The sequence below is a fragment of the Podarcis cretensis genome (genome assembly GCF_951804945.1).
Source record: "Podarcis cretensis genome assembly, chromosome: 2".
In the NCBI taxonomy this organism is placed as follows: Eukaryota; Metazoa; Chordata; class Lepidosauria; order Squamata; family Lacertidae; genus Podarcis; species Podarcis cretensis.
Genome location: NC_137171.1, coordinates 98,079,043 through 98,101,488, shown reverse-complemented (window position 1 = coordinate 98,101,488; position 22,446 = coordinate 98,079,043). Strand labels below are relative to the sequence as shown.

The window sequence follows — 22,446 nt, the reverse complement described above, 5'->3', positions numbered from 1 at the left end:
CCACAGAAAATCTCTCGATATATCAAGGGCAAAAGGGGCAATTAGCAAGCTGCAACATCTACAGCAGGATTTGTCCACTATATAACAGATGGGCAATTCATAACATTAATGAGAACTGTCTTTGTACAACAAATTCCACAATTTTGATATAAAAGGCAAAGAAAGTATCTGTAACTGCAGTTGGAGGTGGTCACAGGCATAAGGACTGCAGATCAGATTGAATTATGCAACAGAATCTAATTATGATGTCACAGAGATCCAAGTGACATAATTGTCCCCTAAACCAGGACAATGCTATTATGAACTCTTCAACAAGTAATAGTTTTCTTTTTTAGACATAATTGTCCCCTAAACCAGGACAATGCTATTATGAACTCTTCAACAAGTAATAGTTTTCTTTTTTAGCACAAACTCCATGGATAATTTTATCTGACAGTTGAGAAATGTTGCAGAAAGTTAGTTACTGCTAAATCACACCTAAGGGGTGATTAAATATAGTGGCCTCTGCTACTAGCAGAACCTAAGAGGTGGGAATGATACAATCAAGATGAACCCACCGACACTAGAATATTGTAATATCAGAGAGAAATCACATTTTTTTAGCTTCTAACATTGGGCTCATAGTTATTAGCATTCTAATTTATGTTCCAGCAATTTGGTAGGTACAAATTGAGAGCACAGGCATGTATCTATCTTCGAAGCACATCAAATAGATAAAATAAGGTAAAAGGTAAATGACCCCTGGACAGTTAGGTCCAGTCAAAGGTGACTATGGGGTGCAGCACTCATCTTGCTTCAGGCCAAGGGAGCTGACGTTTGTCCACAAGCAGCTTTCCGGGTCATGTGGTCAGCAGGACTAAATCACTTCTGGCACAATGGAACACTGTGACGGAAGCCAGAGCACACAGAAATGTCATTTATCTTTCTGCCACAACGGTACCTATTTATCTACTTGCACTGGTGTGCTTTCAAACTGCTAGGTTGGCAGGAGATGGGACAGAGCAACGGGAGCTCACTCCATTGTGGGGATTTGAACTGCCAACTTTCTGAATCCTAAATATGTTTCCTTGAAAGTGAGGTCCACTGAAATTAGAATCGGAATACCTTCTATTTTAGTATTGTGTAGTTTGGCGTTCTAGGTCTGGTTGTTTAGGATGCTTCTTAAAAGAAGTTTGCTTTACAGCTGATGCTGAGTACAGACATAAAGTCTAGATTATTGATGCATTTGAATGTAAGGGCAGGAGTGATTACACAAATGTTTCAATGTTATATATGCTGTTTTATTGTAAGGCAATGGATTGTAATTGATTAAAACTTCTTAAATGTTTTGCTTCAGAGCTCTTTGAAACAAGCAAGAAATGCTGCATCATTTGTGGTTGTTTCTGTCATATTTACCAATATAATTTCACCTCTAAAATGCAGAAATGGATTGAATGGCTTGTATTTTTAACAACAAATGTACTTCCATCTAGTAAAAGATTATTTATGTACTTTAAAACAGTTGCCAGTTACAAAAAGGGTGTCTATACTTTAAGTGTTCATTGCCAATTATTATTACAGACTGGAGCTTTCACACTCTTCTTCGTTGCATTTTTTTTTTCCGTGGGAGAAGTATCTTCTTCATTATAGAAGAAAATGCAGGCAAAGGCTTAAAAAATGTATGTTGTGGGGACAGCTGACAGATTACTGTTCGTGGAACTCGATTTTCCAACCCCAGGTACTCACTGGCTCAAAGACAACTTGAGTTGCTCAACCTCTTTTTGTCCTTGTACCTCCATACCCAGGTGACCATGTTCAAGCAAGCAGAAAGTTGATTTAAACCTCGTAACGACATCAGTTTTTAGCCATCAGATCTCTCCAATAAAGGAAAGGAATGTGTTGCATTCTGACCTGTCTGAATTCTCAAGTTACCTTTCCCCCTGTCTTTTCCACAACACAACAGAACCCCATAATCATATTAGTGTGAAAGGGGAGAGGGGAATAATAACGTAACTGAAATTAGCCACCAACACAACCAAAACTGCCTTTGTTTTGTGTTTGCTTGATCTCCAGTGCTCACCCGCTTTTAAATATGCTTCCTCCTAATGTGATAGGAATTAATAGTTATACTACACTACGAAGCCTATCAATCAATGCCCCCGACTGCTGAATTACCTACTGGTGTCTCTGATGTGTTGCTGCGCAGATTACACTTCATGCATCACCACATTCATTTCTTTCACATTACACATGACCGTGTCTTGTCACTGCCCAATTGCCCTCTTTTGGACAGCTTAACTGATGTACTATATACAGTGAGGATCACCAAGCAAACTTAACAGTATAGAAACTGTGGGGAAAAATTTGGAAGGCTGAAGCCGGAGTCCAGTGGGTGGGTATGCAAGAACAGCTTGTGATGTTTCTTACCAATAAATCCGGAGGTATAATTAACTTGTGCTGTAATTTTTTTACATGTACAAAACCAGCAATAGTCTGCATGCCTTCTCCTGCTTTCCCCCCCTAGGGTTTTTACTTTATTTTTTCTTACTCATCCATATTGTCCATAATGTGCCAAGTAAATTTCCTAGTAGTCTCAACCTCTCTCAGGAACAGCGGGAGTTTGGAGCACATAACCAACACCAACCCTTCGATAAAAACCACTAAGTATTTGAGCCTGTTCAGTCATTACCTGGCATGTAGGATTCTATCAGGAATGAAATCAAAAGCATGCTCCCTCCACTGACCTCAGTGCAGGAAAAAGGTAACAAGTGTACTGAGAGACCATGTCTTCAGATAAATGCAAGACATGGTGATTCAGTTAATTCATTTTCTCCAGAGGAGAAACAGAAAAAATAACATATGAGCAAGAAGGTTGCTCTCAAATCTCTTCTGCTATGTACCAAGAAACAACTGAACAGGTATTTTGGGCAGTAAAGGTGAATTTAGGATTGGGGTGGGAAAAAGTCTATCACTTGCACAGTGGTACCTCGGGTTAAAAACACCTCGGGTTACAAACACTTTGGGTTACAGACTCTGCTAACCCAGAAGCAGTACCTCGGGTTAAGAACTTTATCTCAGGATGAGAACAGAAATCACGCGGTGGTGGCAGAGGGAGGCCCCATTAGCTAAAGTGGTACCTCAGGTTAAGAATGGTTTCAGGTTAAGAATGGACCTCCGGAACGAATTAAGTTTGTAACCAGAGGTACCACTGTACTCAATTACGGAGGTGGGGGAGTCACAGCAATACTTTTTCTGATAGCCCACATAGCTACTGTTTTCAGAAGATTGCAAGAGGCATGTTTTCGCTAAATTCAATGGGTGTCAGAAGATGGATTTCATTAAGGTCCCCCTGATATTTCTCCCTGCAATTTGAGTGCTGTCTATATGTGAATGTAGAAAGTGCGGTGATATGCTGTAAAAAGTGTCAGTTCCTGATTTCTGCCCATTACATTGCTGTAAGATGCACACACAGCCTCACAGCAACACGCTATGTTCAAGACATCCAAACAATATGAAGTAGAGATACTACATTTTATTTCCAATTTTCTTCTTCTTTAAGAGCGTAAAAGCTTTCAAGTTACACAGAACTCTTCATCTGCGTAACTTTTAAGTTTTCTTATATGCTTTTAAGGTTGCATATTCTTACAAAGCTAATTGGGCTGGAAAGCATCAGTTCAACTATTCCCCGGTATCAACCATCACTTACCTGCTGCACAAAATAAAGCTGTTGCTATGATAGATTCATAAGGCCTGAAATTCAGTTTTGGAGGTTTAATTAGGACAAGGAACCTAAACCTAAATTCTCCAAGAGGTAGATCCATCCATTAAGTAAAAAAACGCAAGACACTCAGAAGTGCTTTCCCAGTATTATATATTTCTCTAATGCTGGATAGATTTGTCAGATTAGTGTGAAGCCTGTAAAAGCTTCATTTCACAAGGCAGCAGTCCTCAACATGTCACACATACCTTGAGCAAGTGGCTGCAATGGCAAGGTAGGCTGGCCAGGCTGAATCGTCAGCAGACCCTGGCGCTGCAAAGACAAGAGGTGCTGTTGCTGCAGTTGTTGCATCTGCAAAAGCTGCTGCTGAAAGGCCAACTGCTGTGAAGTCACCTGTTGCTGCTGGGGCTGTGAAACAAAAGAAGAAAAAAAGAAATTATGGGTGGAATCCAACATAGTGCCAAGTGAACGTTTCGTCAGTAATGATGGCTGGAAACAATTTTGTGTGGGGAAAGAATCCCATAACCAGAGCACCACCACCAAAAAGGCCCTGTAGCAGAACATATACTTATTGCTGCAAAGCAGACCTGCACAACTTGGGTCCCACTAACTAAATCTGACTGCATACCAAGGACTTGATAAATGCTGATTTTACTGCCCCTTACACGTGGAAAACCAAGGGAGATGTCAAGCACATGGCTAGCTACATTTCACAGCTGGTAGGCCACATTCAGCTTGTTGAGTCCAGCAGTGCAGGCCTGCTGTATAATCAGTTTCCAACAAACCATCACATTCAGGGAGAGAAGGTATCTGATCTTGACATGTAAGGAGTGTCCAGTGGCCTGATGCCCAGAGGGAGATCGCATTACAGTATCTAAATTTAGTCTACCAGAAAAACTTGGACTGGATTTTCAGAAGACGGAGTCTGTGTTCCATAGCACTGAATGGAACCCACAAAGGATACATCTCACTTTTCTAGAAAACCATATTCTGATTGGTAGGCTTGCAGGGGGCAGGGCTGTATGTACCATATTCAGCCTCTCCCTTCTCTGATCAGTACAGTACCATTGCATCTTATGTGGGGGTTTGGTACCAAGGGTTCCTTGTATATGCAAAAACACGTATTATAATTATTAATAAAATACTAAGCAACACAGTATGTATTGTTGCATGTATTTATGTGCTGATTACCTTAGGAAAATATAAGGGTATACTTGTATAATGTTATACATAGAATAAAGCATAAAATGAAATACGTGTTTGCATCTTTAGAGGAACTGGTAAAAACATAAACATGCTTCTCATGAAGATCAAGGCGCATGAAGATCAAGGGTGTTGGGGGAAAATAATCTGTGCAAGTTAAGTTCAACATTGAGATTTGCAGAAAACTCCATCCCAAAATGCAACTGCAGCTAACAAATTTTTGCAGCGCCAGCCATGATCCCTCACTCTGATAGTATATTTCAATATAACCCAGTCATAAAGACATTAACGAAAGTTTGCTTTGCAAATTGGGTGGGGTGGGGATGACAAGCATTTGTGTCTGGGTGTGGAGTAAAAGAACTGTGGATTTAGCATTGGCGCTGAAAACACATCACAAGCTGAGCATGTGCACACAGACACCTTGTTCCTTAATGCTAAGCGTTGTCTTCCCTATGACAGGAAAGTGGGAGGCAGGAGGGGGGTTGTTATGGGGGGAAAATAATGTAATATTTGCTAAGAAAGGTGGGAGGAGCAGTCTTTTTCAAGGTGCTGATCTGTCTGGGATACTACTGCCCTATAGGTGTGCTTCCTATTTTCAAACATATATGACGAGAGAGCACAGGCTGAAGTTGCTCATGAATATATGGAGGGCACTATCTCAGAGGCAAACTTCTTCGTTCCAAGTGTAGGGATGGGAGAGGCTGCAGTTTCCTAGCCAAAGGCACTCTGCTCCCTCAATTCTCTCTCTCTGTGAAGCCCCCTTTTGTTGTTTTTCCCAGAGTGGCTGGGGAACCCCAGCCAGATTGGCAGGGTATAAATAATAATATGTTGTTGTTGTTGTTGTTGTTGTTGTTGTTGTTGTTGTTTTATTATTATTATTATTATTATTATTATTATTATTATTATTATTATTATCACCACCACCATCATCTTTCCCCTTAGATCAAAATGTCTGGTCAATCTTTATTGCTGGCCATAGGGAAGATTTCAAAAAGGCCTGCACCCATCCTGTCCACTATTCTGTTAAAAAAAAATTATCCAGCTTGCTAAATTTTCAACACAAGCTGTAACCTGGCTTCTATCAAACAAACCATAGTTGGTGTTAACCACAGTTTGTCAGTTTGGGTGCCTCAACAGGCTGTGGTCAAGTACAAATGGAAGCGAAAGCTTCTAAGCTCTTCCTTGCGTCGGGTGGGGTGGCTCAATCTTGTCATGCTGAAGTTATGGTTTAGTTTGATGTCTGAAGAGTATTAAAGAGAAAGAGTAAACAATTCCTCTGGGCACACCCCATATAGTTCTTTGAATTCTGTCCAAAGTCTGACTGTATGACTTATAGATCATTCACGCAAAATCTGTATGGATTTTATCCTGACAAATAAATGCAACGATGCACATGTTAAAATAAAAATAAAGTTGGTGTGATTGACACCCTACTTCTTCCAGCTTTGTGCCAAACTGGCATGTATGTATGTCATGCGTGGCTTGGGAAGGTTCTTCACTGCTAAAGCAGACTGCACAGGAATGTCTGGTGTTATGTTTAAATTGGACAGGATTCTTCTATGCTGGGGGCGGGGGGGGGGGGGGAATGCAACAATGGAATTGTATTCTTATATCTTTTTACAAGATACAGTTGGTAGCTTAGAACCTTGTTGACAGTTGGTGAAGTTCTTGTGAACTTTGGCGCTGAAAAGTCGAAGCGCAGAAAGCAGCATTATGCCAACATATCATATACACTTAATTTTAATGAAAAATAACTCCACGCTATGCTCTATTTACTTATTAAAGAATTGTCTCAGCTATTAAGGCTCCAATTGGCTAATTTATTGCATTTTGCATAGTAACTCTCTCTGTCATGCAATCAATCAATTCACAGTTCTCTCTCCTGTGTTATTCTACTTAATTTTTTTTTTTAACTTCAATGCTTGGGGAGGAGGAGAATTATTCACCCTCAGAAGAAGACTAAGTTGCTATATTCCACTGGGATCTGAACCCTGAACCTCTGAGGTGTAAAAGAACATGTTGCTTTTTCACTGCTGCACCCAGAGAAGCTTTTAACTACTCTGTTTATCACTTCTGACATAAATAAATGAGAAAAAAATCAGACCTTTGAAGAAGAAAAACTTCATCTAATATTGTTAATTAGCCATGACAAACGATGAAATAACATTGTAAATCTTTCATAGAAACAGCCACTAGATTTTAATTACACACATTCATAATTTAGCAAACAACATCTTATTTGAATGCGTTTAATATGTACAGTACTCAAGGCTTCAGAGTCCTTAATTTTGTTTCACTTAAGGAAGCCTTTAGGTTCTGCTCATCTTGTATTTTATTTGCTTTGTTCTTCTAAAACCATAGAAAATGCCTTTGCAGTTTTGATAAATATCTTTTTATTTATTGTACAATGACACGAGGAAAACTTTGGTTCCGTAAAATATCAATGCATCATGCCAATGTTTAGCTACTCCTTATGCCAGCCCCCAAAAAAAGTTAATGTAGATTTCCTCAGTAATTATCTGAGTGATAGAAAGATAATACAGCACACTAGAACAATAAATAGAAGGAAATTATCTAATATCCCTAATCTGTTAGGAATCATATCAAGGTGGAGGTCTGCAGAGCTTTTGTAGCTAACATTTGCAGAAAGAAAGTTAACCCTTGACAGAGAGAAACATATATAATCCATATGACAGCAGAACTGAGGGAGAGGGGGAAGGGGAAGGAAGCGTGTGTATGAAAAAACGCATGGCATTTGGAATAACTGCATTTGCCTTTAAGAGGTCTATCTGTGCACTTTGATTTTAAAACATCTCCCCTTAAAAACAAGCCATTGGTATAAATAGCTAAAAATTAGTTATAAGAACCATTCAGAAAGTATTAAAAATGTGGGACAGTGATTTATTTCATTTTTTTATTTTTGCATCTGATTCATTTGAACCCCCCCTCCTTTATATACCTAGCTGAAATGAATAGACATCACTCAAGAACCTAACTTTATTCCTAGGATTCCAAAGGAAAAATAAATGGACAGGAGCGAAGGTGAGTGGAGCTGGAAACCCTCCCCGCTCAACATATACATTAATTCTATTGGGAGAAGGGAAAATAAAATCGGATTGAGAACCAGATCACAAGTACGTTGGTCAACCAGAGGGCTGACTGTCCCACAACACATCGTCAAACCTAGACTAAGGGGGAAATGGCACAAATCTAGATTAATGGTGGAAACCACAAGCATGTAATGGCATAGAATCCTACAAGTACAGTCCTTGGTGGTAGATAAACTGTATTATTTTACTATGTTTGCAGTCTCCATGTAAGGAGCGTACCACAGATCAACCCTGAGTTGAAGCTGACAATGCGAATAATCTGGCTGACTGGCTAAAAGGAAGCAGGATTGGGGGGGGCAAAGGCACTTGAGCACAAGAATGGGCACACTTGAACATTTTCCACCGCCCTTGAACATCTGCAGATCATTTAAACCAGGCACCCCCAAACTCGGCCCTCCAGATGTTTTGGGACTACAACTCCCATCATCCCTAGCTAATAGGGCCAGTGGTCAGGGATGATGGAAATTGTAGATCCCAAAACATCTGGAGGGCTGAGTTTGGGGATGCCTGGTTTAAAGAAAGGCAGAATGAAGTTTCTGTGGACCATAGAGGAGCTGGGTGTGGAGAAAGGGAAATACAGTAATACCTCTGGATACGCATACCTCTGGTTGCGAATCGTTCAGGATGCGAACGCAGCAAACCCGGAAGTTTCGACATGCGGTCATGCGCAGAAGCGCTCTATGTGCCACGAGCATGCGCAAAAGCGCTCTACCGCGCCATGCGCATGCACAGAAGTGGCACCTCCGGTTGCGAATTCCTCAAGATCTGACCGGAGCTCCGGAACAGATCCCGTGCACAACCGGAGGTACCACTGTACTATCACCTTGCAGATTTCCCTGCTCCTCTCATAATCTACCGTATTTTTCTGTGTCTAAGATAAGGTTTCCCCCCCTAAAAAATAGTGTCAAAAATTATGGGGCCATCTTCCCACATTTTCTTAAATCTGAGTCCCCCCAAATGGGGGCATCTTATACATAGGGGCGTCTTATAGACGGGAAAATACGGTATGGCCTTGTCCTGATGTTTCTGCTAATAACCTAGAAACACCCCTTGCTTTCTTGATTTTTCTATACGGACCCAGGAATGGGGAACCTGTGGCCCTCTGGATGCTGTTCGACTACAACTCCCATCACCACTGATCACTGGCAGTGCTGGCTGAGGCTGATGGAACTTGGAAGTTCAAAGTTGTATGGAGTACCTTAGGTTGCCTTGCCCTGATATAGGCAGACCAACCTACAGTGAAGTTGGATACATTCCGATGGTGGTGAATTGCTTCCAATAACTATTTAAAGCATGCCACAGCAACTAGACTAACAGAGCCATTGAAACTCCCCATACAACACACTGTGGAGGTGGCCCTTCACTCAGCTCTGCTATAGAACATATGGGTAGCCCATTGGCAGTTATCCTGGCAGCAGAAAGCCCCAAATGGGGCATATTGAGGGTGGGGAAGGGGCAAGGTTGAGCCCACCTGGGATCCACAAAAGGTCTCACTGCTGGCAGTTGAGTTCACTGGTGACAAGGAGTAGTCAAAATGATAGGAACTATTTGTGTGTGTGTGCTGTTAGTTGCTAAGGCCCACTTATCTGGGAGCAAACCCTATTGAATTAAATGAGACTTCCTTCTGAATAGACATCAACAGGACTGCACTGTAAGTGGCTTATTTTGCGGGGATTTGGGAAATATTGCCTTCCACATACTTTGTATTAGCAACCAATTTCAGGCCTATTACTCTACCCACTGAGAAAGTTAATTGATTTTCTGTCTGAAAAACCCAAATCTACAGCCAGAACAACAAACATGTAAATAAGCTGAAAAGTCGAGGGCATTTCAGTTTTAAACCAGCATGCCCCCAGATGATCCAACTGTTCCTGATTTTTCCTGAAGTTATTGGATTAATATAAATCACTAGGATAGTTAAACCAGTGTTTAATAATTTGTTCAGCACCTCAGATATTAATCCTTGTGAAAAAATCATACTGTAAAAAAGGATGATTTAGTATGAGAACACTCCCTGCTTTGGACATGTCAGGGACTTGCCACTTTATTGCAAGTTAATATTTTAAACCAGCTTTATTTATGTAAGTTGACTGATGCCTGTTCTGTTGTCTTCAGCGCTATCCTCCAGGAAAAGCTCATGAAAGCTATTTCTCCATTTAAAAAGCCAGGATAAAAAAGTATACAAGCCCATTGTCCAAGAAAGAACTTAAAAGCAATGCACGTTGCCAAACTGTGCTCCCCACCCAGTTACCAAACACAGGATACAAGGCAGCATGTTTACTTCTCACAATTGAATGCATACAAAAAAGGTCTCGGTGCAGTCCTGTTGTCAGGTCAGTAGTCAGTTGTTAAAATGCTGAAATATCCTGATAAAACTTGCATTTTTGATCCCCTCCCTAAAGCTGCTGTCAAAGGTCTGTTTTCCTTTCTTGGGTTACTCCCTACTGCCTAACATAAATTGTCATAACTACTGGAGGACAAACAGCCTTTTATCAAAACAATCTACTTAGCTCAACATGAATGCAAAAAAAGAGAAGAAAAGAAAAAAAGGTGGTTGGGTGGGTAGGTGGCGGGCGGGTGGGGGATGTTTCCCACCTTTATTTAGAAACATTTCCATCATCATTTCCCCCAGGTCTATTTGATAGACTCAATGGGATGGTGCTTAATAAAATCAAAACACGAGAGAATAGGACCTAGGGAGTTAACAGGCTCGAGATCTGGCTGCAACAAATGGAAATGCTGCTATAAACATGCTCTCCACCCTGCCGGAAAACTCCCTTTAATTCTTACTTGCAAAAAACCAGAGACTTTTAATTTTTAAAAAACACACTACCATATAGAATGTACTGGTTACAGGTCATAGATCCCTTGCTTTCAGATCTGCTTGGATGGGACTGTGAGCTAACAACAAGGAAGAGTGCAGCATATTAACACAACTGAGCCAAATTTAAAAATGGTTAAGTCCATAACCAATTTCTCTCATGTGATTATTTAGTTTTGAACACATGCATTCACACTCATGCCATATGCATGGGCACAGACAGGCACATGGCTTACTTAATTCCTCTTTCACTTAACAAGATGGCGGTGAAAAACCATTATGATGGTTTTGCATTGCTTGAAGCACTCCTCACTAAAACCATCTTGTTATTAAAAAAAAAAAAGCGCTTCCTCTCCCCCCCCCCCCAGCAAACAGCAGCTAAAAGCAAGGGGTGTGTGCCCTTCGCTCTCCTTACATAAATCAATGTTGTAATACTAATTTTAAAATAGGAAGGAGATTTCTCTTATTGTAACTTTGGATACCACAATATCGGGTGTGTGACCACAGTAAATCAGTTGTGATAGATATTGAAATGCCATTACATTGTCCAACCCTCCATCCTGCCTTTTTAACACAGAAAGTATTTTTCCTTCTTCTCCAAGCCATCATCTTTGTGTCAGAGACGCTCTCCTGTCTGACAACAGCAATTTAGAAGAGTTAACTTTTATCGTTCATTCTGCTGTGTAACTTTCCCCTTCAAATTTCTTTATCTGCCCTCTGAGCTCATCTGAACTTTCATGTTCTCCCAGCATGCAGGCTTGCATTCAAAACTATGTCTAATAGACCAAATAAGAGGTTAATAAGAAGTGGCAACAGAAAGAAAAAAATACAATCCCTGGTAACTGATAAGAATGACAGTGGCAGCCCTTTATTGTTTGTCTTCAAATATAGAGTTAAAGATCTTTAAAAAACTAAAATTTGACGCCTTTGAAAAGAAAGAAGCACAAAATAACAACAGGGGGTTATTGCCTGGCAGCCACAGGGGAGAAGCTCCATAATTCTTATTCTCCCTTTTGAAGGTTGTTAGAAATCTGATTCAAAAAAGCAACAGCAGAAGGAGAAAGCCTCTTGAGGCTATAGCCATTTCCTGTGATCATGCATAATGTGCTTCAAAAGTGGGTTTTTACCAATTCTGTTGATCAATTGCACCTCCTTCATATTCCCTCTTTTTTTTTTTTTTTTTGCTGTGTTTACATCTGATGCGACTCAATGACAAGCACTGTCTGAGACTGTGAAACAGACCTGTCATGTTGATTTATGGGCGCATCAAACCACGACTTGTCCAAACTGAAGCTCGCAGTTCATTAATTAGAGAGTTGTGACTTTGAAGTCAGCTTTCAGACTGTGGTTTTTAACATTTGGCTTAATTTATATGCTCTTGAATGTGGATCTCTAAGGGAAAAACTGAAATTCCCTTCTTGTCTTTGAACTTCTTTTGACCGCACAATAATCATTTCTTTGTCCAGAGTGATGCCTGCATCCCAGAGTCATTAACGCGCATTGAACTGCCACTGATGAGTAAGCCCTACTGAATTAGAAAAACAGCCAGCAAAACAAAGCTGAGAGCATTCTGCACAGTGATATCTCACAATTACATGCCTTCCCTCCCTGTGCCATTTCCATTTTAATTACTGTTAGTCCTTTAGATTTACATTTTAGACATTTTTTAATCTGTTCCCTTTTTTATTATAGTGGCGCCCGTTAACGGGCTATAGTTAAGGTTCATGTCAGCGTTTCCCATTATAACCCCCCCCCCCTTATTTTCATAACGCGACTGTAAAAATTCACACTTGACTTAAAACTTTGCTTTCCACAATAGGGGAGAGCGGTTTGATGGAGGCCAAGAAAGTGTGTGGACCAATCTGGTAACGTGTGCTTGCATAAATCACAACTACTATGCTGACACACAGCTGACACTCAGGTGTGGGAGCATTGTGTAATACGGCACAACATTCTAGGCATCCAACAGGCAGTCATGCAGTGGGCAGGCGGTGGGACGCCTTAATACCAACAGAGTTTCCACAACCCACCATGTATTTTCTAGATGGCAATTTATGGTCTTGAAGAAACACAAACCAAGGCAAAATTTATAAAATACAGCAGAATTTGCAAAGTTGCAAATTGTGAAAGGCATATGGCAGCATCAATTCGACTATCAGTAACAACTGATGTAGAAGGGAAGAGTACCCCCACTGTATCCCACAAGTTTCACAATTTCATAAATGTACCAACAATTCAATTTTTCAGCCATCATTTTCAATCATAGCTTTTGCTCATGTAACATTAACTATATTTTTGGTCCATGCTATGCATGGTATAATCCTCAACCGTCTTTATCGTGTGTGTGTGTGTGTGTGAGAGAGAGAGATAAGTTTATTTTAACCAGGGTACTTTAGAGGGTAAACCTATTCCTCCCAGACCCAAGTTTCACCTCCATTAGCAAGCTACCTCAAAGCTCGGCTTGGCACTTCCTAAATCTGTACCTTCAGGGAACCGTTCCATGTCATCAGCTCCTTTGTCAAAGAACTTCTCCCTGGTTTGTCATGGGACCTATGTGCAGATGATTATGGAGCAGGATCTAGAGTGTTCACAAATGAAACTGGCTTATATTACTGTTTCTCACATCATCCAAACAGTCCATAAGAAGGACATGAGGGCCTCTGTTGTTGCCAGCAACTGGTACTCAAGAGGCATGTTGCATCCTAGATCACATACAGAACAGTAATCTGTGGGTGCACAGCTAGAGTGTGGTGCTGATAAAGCCAAGGTTGCAGGTTCAATCCCCATAAGAGACAGCTGCATATTCCTGCATTGCAGGGGGTCGGACTAGATCAGGCTTCCTCAACCTTGGCCCTCCAGATGTTTCTGGCCTACAACTCCCATGATCCCTAGCTAGCAGGACCAGTGGTTAGGGATGATGGGAATTGTCATCTCAAAACATCTGGAGGGCCAAGGTTGAGGAAGCCTGGACTAGATGATCCTCAGGGTCCCACCCCACTCTATGATTCTAGGTACAAACTGTCTTTCACTAGCTTGACCTTCATTACTCATCTTCTCACTGCAGAGCACCTGATGAACTTCAGAAGTGCCACAAAATACCCTGAAACATGGTTTGACAATCACAGTTTTATAGCCAAGCACAGCTGTTATGTTAAGGGGTAGAAGATAATGCATGCAACATCAGAGACTAGTTAGAAGTGCTTAAATCCTAGTGAGTGAATGGGGCTTCAGAGCTTTGTGCTTCCATCTCCCATTATTTAAATGAGTCTTAAGGCTGCTTCACACCAGATGTTTTTTTCCCTACCCTGGAATTTGCTTTGGACATTCTGAACAAGGAAGGAAGGGGATAGAAAGAGTGGCAGTTCCTCTTCCTCCGCTTGTTTAAGAGAATCCTTCCAAGCAAGTCCACAAAATTTACCAGCCTGAAAAATAGATATATTAGCCTGAATGGAGCTGCCAGAAAAGACACAAAGTGCTCCACCACTCCTGCAGCCGTGGGTTGCATTTCTATGCACTCGCCTGCATGAAATCCCTTGTCACTTTGGGCTTGCAAGGGCTGGTGTTTAAATACAGGGCTGGTTTACAATATCCAAAGCTGAGTCCTGACATCTGACCCTGTGGGGACAGATATGCCATCTTTGTATCTGGGCCCAGATTCAATAGTTCTGGTCAGGTGTGGTGAGGGCAAGCCCATGAACTTGCGCACAACTTTTTCAAGCCAACTTTAAAAATCCTCAAAGCTACCCAGAGATTGGTCCCCAGTTCAGAAAAAGAAAAATGTCATGTGTGACACATCCCCTCAGGATACCCCGTTCTATCTGGATTGCAACCAATGGCCTCAATCCAAACAAAGTGTGATGCAGTAATCAGGGCAGCACATACGTAGCGTAGTAAAAGAAGCTGGAATCCATCAATCAACTGTTTGGCAGCGAAGGGGAGACTGAATCCAGCCTCCAGCTCCTTCTTCTGAATAGCAAGATTTCAGCTTTGTTTACCAGTCTACATGTGCACCGTGTTAGCTGCTGGACTGGGGAATTATAAGCACAGAACCACTTTATGCATATTAATTCTCCATTCATCTAGAGAGATGTACGTCTGGAGGCTGGGTCAGGGCAAATGTGTACACAACCTCAAAGACTCCAGCAAATACAGCACTAGAGATTTTCATTGTGCTACGTTTTGGAAACACAAGTTGTTAGTGCAATCTTTCAAGTAGTAACTTCCAGAAACGTTTCCTTCTTCTGAAAAAATTACAGCTATAATGTGCTGTTATAACATACCGTAGGAAGAAAATGGGAGGGCCAAATTAAAGCAGCAGCAGCAAAGAGAATACAGGTTCTTACGTCTAACCCTAAAAGCTGGGACCCGGTGCATTCAGCTCAACTTCACAACCATTCACAAGATAAATGATGGTTCTAAAGTTGTTATACTTTCTTTTGGGATCTGTGGTTTGCAAGGGAAAATGGGCTTTAGTTGTACCTCTTTAGGCTGTTTTCCGGCATGTTGTTGCTGTAAAAGTTGTAGCTGCAACTGTTCCTGTTGTTTCTTATAAAATTCTTGAAGCTGCTGCTACAAAGGAAAGGAGAGAGAGAGAGAGAAACAGAGAGGGAGGGGGAGAGAAAGAGACTGTTAAGTAAAACAAAGTAGGAGAGCCAATTCAGGGTCCCCTTTTGGTGTAACACACAAACTGCGATTTGAAAAATAGCATCCTTTTATCTGTAACAGTCTGACCTTTAGTTTGAAACTCGACAATAAATTCAGTGCACACTGACTATTCTTGGCATTATCGTTTGAAAAGTAATCTCCAAAATGAACTGATGAAAAACATACCATTTTCTACACAAACTAATTAAAATAAGGCAAGGAATGACCTTTGGTTGGAACAACAAAGCCAAAATGCCCTTGCTGGGAGAGCCTGGTGAATCTTTATTTAGAAGCAATACATGCTTTCTAAATCATCATTGCATTGTACTGTACTAAGCGTTGTTTGGTACAGGCACAGGCTCCCTGCTTCCACCCACCTTGCCCAATCTCCCAGATAGATAGCTTTTTTGAAAGTTCCATTCAATGAATGAGTGAGAGAGAGAGAGAGTGAATTACTAAGGCACAGTGCACAAGGTCAACTTGCAATGGACTTTGGCATTGCTGCACCATTAATGAATTAACCCTGCATAGCTCACTAAGATATGTAAACCTCAAAGTCATTTTTGCATTTCCGCTAACCCACAGAGAGAGAACGATATTAATTCATGGCATACATCAAAAGTTTAACATGCGTTTCCATGACATGCAAGGGTTTGTACACACTTCACTGTTGCCTTCTTAAATGACGTGCCTAGACGTAATTGTCTTGTTTACCACCACATACGTGAAAGCCAATGCGTGAGCCACGGCTAGATGTAACCCACTAACGGGAGTTATGACCACAAGTAATATGACCACTAATATAGTAAAAGCGGACAGGCAGCAATTGCACTGAGGTTATAAAAAAAATTATCCCACGGTATAATCTATTAAATCTTAAAAGTTCCTGCATTGCAGGGGATTGGACTAGATGACCCTCATGGTCCCATCCAACTCCACAATTCTCTGATTCTATGAGTAGGTTAGGCTGACACACCAAATAAGCTTTGCAGTGGAGTGGAGTTTTGAAGCCAGGTCTCCCATAACTGCATTCTATTCTCTTAACAACTGGCTCCCTAAATGCACCACCTGCTAGTTGTTTTTCCAGTGTTCTTCCTTATATGCTCTGTAAGCTGGGGGGGGGGGAGTACTTTGACCTCTTGTTTATTCTAACTAGTTATGGCGCAGGTTCTTTTTGGTAGATGTAGGTGAAAAGCAACCATTATAATATATTTGAAAACTTAGGAAAATCTGGTGAAAAATCTACATCCCATTCTGAAAGCATTTCTGATATTCCCTTGAAGAAAGGCTTTGGGAGATTGTGGAATCTTTGGTCCCCGGTATTGTATTTTTGAGAATGCAGTGAAGAGATGGATATATGCTCAGTCATCATCTAAAGCAGCAACTATTATGTAGCACATATGTGACAAAGTATGAAGAGAGTTACAATTGGCATAGGGGCCACAACAGATGTACTGTCTTATAAGAACACATGTGTGTGTGTGTATAGGTTCAGGTAAGTAGCCATGTTGGTCTGACACAGTTGAAATATACAGTCATACCTCGTGTTGCGTTAGGTTCATGTTGCGTCTTTTTGGCTTGCGAACGTGGCAAACCCGCAAGTGTATACTTCCAGGTTTCGCCACGTACGCAGAAGCGTTCTGCACGCTTCGCACATGTGCCGAAGTGCTCTATCGTGCTCCATGCTTGCACAGAAGCGCCGCTCTAATTGTGGACTTTTTGGGGTGCGAATGGCACCCCAGAACGGATCGTGTCCACAACTAGAGGTACCACTGTATAAAAAAATTGTCCAGTAGCACCTTAAAAAGGGTAAAGGGGACCCCTGACCATTAGGTCCAGTTGTGAGCGACTCTGGGGTTGCAGAGCTCATCTCGCTTTATTGGCCGAGGGAGCCGGTGTACAGCTTCCGGGTCATGACTAAGCCGCTTCTGGCGAACCAGAGCAGTGCACGGAAACGCCATTTACCTTCCCACCGGAGTGGTACCTATTTATCTACTTGCAATTTGACGTGCTTTCGAACTGCTAGGTTGGCAGGAGTTGGGACCGAGCAACGGGAGCTCACCACGTTGCGGGGATTCGAACCGCCAACCGCCGACCTTCTGATCGGCAAGTCCTAGGCTCTGTGGTTTAACCCACAGCGCCACCCGCGTCCCAGTAGCAGCTTAGAGACCAACTAATTTTGTTCTTGTATAACCTTTCGTGTGTGTGTGTGTGTGTGTGTGTGTGGTCTATACCTGCCTGCCTGCCTGTCTACCCAATTCACATAGGATGTTTGTCTGCTTTGGAGGAAAAAATCATTACTTCTAAAGCAGCTCAAAGAGGCTAGTCCTTCAATAGCAGTGTTGCTGAGCTGAACGGCTGCAAAGGAAACAAACTGTTTACCTGCTGAAGCATGAGTGCCTGCTGCTGCTGAAGCAGGACCTGAAGTTGCTGCGGAGTTAGCACTTGCTGCTGGAGGATCTGCTGCATTTGCTGAGGAGTGATAACTTGAGGTGTCATCATAGCCACTGACACAGGAACCTAAAGAATTAGGAAAGTGTAAACAAACAAGCAACTCAATATGTTGTTCATCATGGTTGGGGTTGTTGTTTTTCAAGATAATAAGCACTTCTCTTTTCACTCCAAACATTCAAGATCATTCCTCTGGTTCACTTAAGTGACGCATCTTTTACTTCCCAACACCTTGGTTATAATTTAATCCTGACTTGTTTAGTTCACAGAAATAATAATAAAAAAGCATTAACTAATTACACCTTCTAGGTATGTTTCTCTGCCCCCCCCCCCGCGCGTTATTTTGCAATGGAATAATTTCCGAGAAAACTGAACTATTCATTTGTGTACCTTCTAGAGGCAGCCATCAATTCTAACAAATTTTTGCATTAATTAATAAGTAAGACCCTTCAAAAGCAACCACTGGGGAGCCTGAACTTAATGATTTGAAGCAAATGAACGCCATCTCGGCAATATCAAAAACCGCACCTTGTTCCCAAGCAATTTTAGCAGTGGAGTTCCTACAGTGATGTCTCTACCATTCCATATTCACCCAGCATACAGATGGCTTCAATTCTTTCGTATTATGTGAGATACCATTAAAAGCCGCTTTCCATGACATTTCAGTGACAAACAGCTACAGTGATGAACTTGATAGCATTTCATATTTGCAACTGTTAACACGTTTCTGCACGGGCATCTTTGCAAGGAACCTGTACACTGTATCTGAAAGGATGATGTCTTGTTCAGATAAAACACTGACATTAAAATGACAGGCTGTCTTGGCCAAGGTTACACAAATTGTATTCAAGCGGATACCTAATGACAATGCTTTGAATTCTGCAAGCTTTCTAGAATGTAATTTAGCTATTCAAAATAATCACTGCACTTGTGTTTAATTTGCAGACTACATGAGAACCATTTTGTCAGTTCCGGTAATGCAACAAGACTATTTCGCTAGAAATCTCACCAGAAAAAAAAGAGAGCGAGCAAGCAAGAGAGAGAAAGATGGGGGGAAGATACAGAACTCACATGACTTTGAATAGTAATATTTAAGCACCTTACTTTTCTTTAGTTTCAGCTGAAACACATGACAGCAGAAAACTAAAAGCGGTAAAGGATATAGTTTGTTAAAAAGGATCTGCTGTCATCTCATGTATTACAATAAAAGGTAATAACATGTTTTGAACATTTTTATGCACCACGCTTTAAAAAAAACCAGCAGACAATAGCTGATCCGGAGATAAAAGGATTTAAAAAAAAAATTCAGGGGAGTAGTAAGCAAGAAAGAGACGCAGTATTAATTTTATGTAACATAATGTCTTAATATGCAGTTTATCTTGACTTTTTCACATGATTTGTCCTGTCATTTGCATAGCAAATTCTCATTCCTAATTTCACAGTCATTATGCACTGATGTCCTGATTTCTCAGCACCACTAATTTTGATGAACTAAAAATGGTTCCTGAAGGTCAGATTCATGTATAGTGAACACCCTGTGATGTTGTTGTGTAGGTTTACACAAGTGTCAGAGACGGTTCTTGTTTGCAAGAGCCAAAAGAAACTTACACACCTTTTGACACTTCTATTAACGTTAACACTGGAAATCCACACCACAGCAGCATTACCATTCTGAATTTGCACAGAGCTGCATGTCAGGATAACCCAAAGCAATTGAGAACCCAGTTCAAGACACAGCAGCTCCTTTGTAGCACTGATATGGCTAAAGATCTGAACAAGCATAGCGTAATAAGAGTTACTTGAATTTATCCGTGAAGCAAGCCTTAGTGAATACTAGACCAACGGTTGGGTCCTTCTGCTCTACAGCCTTCTCAATTGTTATCTACGCCGGCTTGCAGATAAACCTACAAATTTACTAACTTGCAGAAGTGTTTACTAGCCTGTGGAAGGCTGGGAGGAAGAGCTCTAACCCTCCTGCAACAGCTCACTGCATTCCATGATGCACATCAAAGAGCATTTCCCCCCACCTCTAGCAGCTGGTTTGGTTTCGATGCTGAGCACAGAGGAGCTCTATTCTGCCAGCCTGCTCACTCGCCTGCATGGAATCCCTTGTCGTCTACGGCGACCAGGCTAGTGCCTTAATACAAGAGTGTGCCTTCCCATGAGTTCGCGTGTGGCACTGCCTTACAGAAGTATAGCTGGAACTTATATTGGCTACAGCATAATTCCCTGGGAAGTTAATTCCAGACTCCCACAGGCACAGCCCTCTCACGGAAGGGTAAACACCAGTAGCAAATCCTGAAAGGCAAACACTAGTTTACCCTTGGGATCCCTTCCAACTCTACAGTTCTGTGAAAAATGCAGTATCAGCGTGGAAGAATCGTATGTAATTTTGCCCCAAGGCAGTAAAACAATGCTGTACTGTGATAATACCTATAAGCCATGATCTGCCTTCATCAAATCGTAGAATTGTGGGTCCCTTCCAATATGTAGGAATCTTCCAATATTTCCTATAATGCAGGAATCTTTTGCCCAACATGGAACTTGAACCCACAACCCTGAGATTTAGAGTATCAAGCTATACTGAGAGCTGGTGGAACATAGGGGCTAAAAAACTAAACTGTGAACAATGAAAGCCCCAATTTGTATTTCATGCCTGCCATGAACTGGAATGCGGCCCCCCAGAGCCTCCTGGCCCTCCTTATCCACCATAGGGCGGGCCTTGCCATGCAGCAGAGTGAAGCAGTTCACATCAGGTGGCACCATGATCAGGTGGATAGATGAACATAGGAACTGGCCCGTGTTTGGGGGAGGGATGGGGAGAGGAAGACTGCCATTTGGGTTTGGGTTGAGGCAGCTAGAAATTGGCACTCCTCCTCCTTTCTTGTCTCCATCTCTTTTTGGGCAGCGGTGCAGAAGGACAAGGGAAGATAACAGGAAGGAGGTGCCTATATTGATAGTCACAAGGAGGCGGTCCCACTTTTGGAGGAAGGGTGTTGGGAGTATTTGGCCCAAGGGTACCTCGAAATATGGAGACTGGACACTGTCCTTAACTCTAGCCTTCCTCTACTCTCTCCCGGGAAACCTTTTTCTTCAATAGCTGTTTTTAGCCAAAACCACATTTTTTACCTTCAACAATTTCTTCTACTGAATGCCAAACATGGATCAACATTTATTATACAGAATTAACCGGGAAATCTTCAACCCAAATCTTGCTTCAAGAACTCGAGACAGTAGCATAGGTAAAGTTTTAAATAAATGTGTTCAAGTGGAGCAGAAACTATTGTGGTGTGGGTGGGCAACAGCCAAAGATTTATGGATAGCTATTCAGCTTCTCAACTTCGAATGTCCTGTCCAACTTCTTCATGTAACTAGTCCCTAGTAATACTAGGCTTTAAAGGGCTGCTGCAGCAGGGATAGGCTATTATAGCCCACACTTTATTACCCATTACTACCGAGGTCATTAGCAGCAAGAGTGATTGTACCGGTCTTAACCTATTGATCATTGTAACTACTATCATTTAATCCTGTGTTGAATGTCTGGAAAGCTGCTAAAGGCACACAAGAGAGAGTGCTCTAGCACTGAGAAATATAGTCAAAGCTTGGAAATTACACTTTGATTCATAAAAACTAGCCAGTGGTTTAAATCAATAGTATTTAAAACAGTCATGTAAGTTCTTAACTACAGTCTCTAATATTTATTGGTCCCTGTTTGAGTGTATTCCGTCAAAACTGTACTTATTTTAGAGACTATGCAGTATACCACACATTACATCAGAGTGAAATAAGAAACCTCTGTCTGCTCTTGATGTTAACGTGACAGGACTTCAGTCCCGGGTGGCTGAAATTTGAAGATACCTTTTGCAAATGGCAAATGCTTAGAAAACATCCTAATTTAAATAAGGCCCACTTTAAAAGAAAGGAAGAATGAGATCTCATCACTTGAAAACACCGCTGAAAGGCACCGATCCACAAGCTATTTACTGATCAAACATTTCTTTACTATGAGTACTCCGGAATAAACTAATTGTGATGTACATTAAACTGAGTGTGTTTTATGCCTTTTATCAATCATAAAATGCACTTTCACAGAAAAAAGCCAAATGAGTGCAATAGATTTAGCTTACTTCTTCAGGGAGGTGGAAATATAAATAGGAGCTAAGACACAGCCAAGTGGATGTTCGGATTGCAACCATGTACACATTTACTTGGGAGAAAGTGTCAATGGAACTTACTTCAAATAAATCTTGCACCATTAGTGTGCTAGCTTTGCCCCAGAAAACCACCCTCAATTCATTGCCCTATTTAATGACTTTGGTTTATTTAGCAAACTACATGCAACCCTGTTGACAGATACTCACAGGGTGTGGTTAGGTACCCAGCTGCATTTAGAGTTGGCAGTGAATGAAAAATACAGCTGCTGCTCAGCTATTATAATTCTACTAGTATAGACCTGCTGACATTCTAATACCATCAACAGCAAATATGCCTTTAAATAAACCAGCTGGATCCAGGTTTAT

The 22,446-nt window shown here is 41.4% G+C and overlaps 1 protein-coding gene across 19 annotated transcripts in view; it reads right to left on the bottom strand.

The window, feature by feature from the left end:
• The window catches only part of FOXP1 (forkhead box P1), a 549,153-nt gene that overhangs the window by 102,460 nt on the left and 424,247 nt on the right, over positions 1 to 22,446 (bottom strand). For 17 of the 19 annotated variants that reach the window (XR_013834841.1, XM_079961999.1, XM_079962007.1 and 14 more), the window contains 3 exons: positions 17,858 to 17,995; positions 15,311 to 15,400; positions 3,946 to 4,105 (listed from right to left, as the gene is read on the bottom strand). Coding sequence is in view for 18 of the 19 variants with exons in the window: in XM_079961999.1 (XP_079818125.1) it covers positions 3,946 to 4,105; positions 15,311 to 15,400; positions 17,858 to 17,995 (388 nt within the window). In the remaining variant the exon portion in view is untranslated. The remainder of the gene's footprint in view (positions 1 to 3,945; positions 4,106 to 15,310; positions 15,401 to 17,857; positions 17,996 to 22,446) is intronic. The other 2 variants (XM_079961998.1, XM_079962001.1) reach the window with 1 other exon arrangement.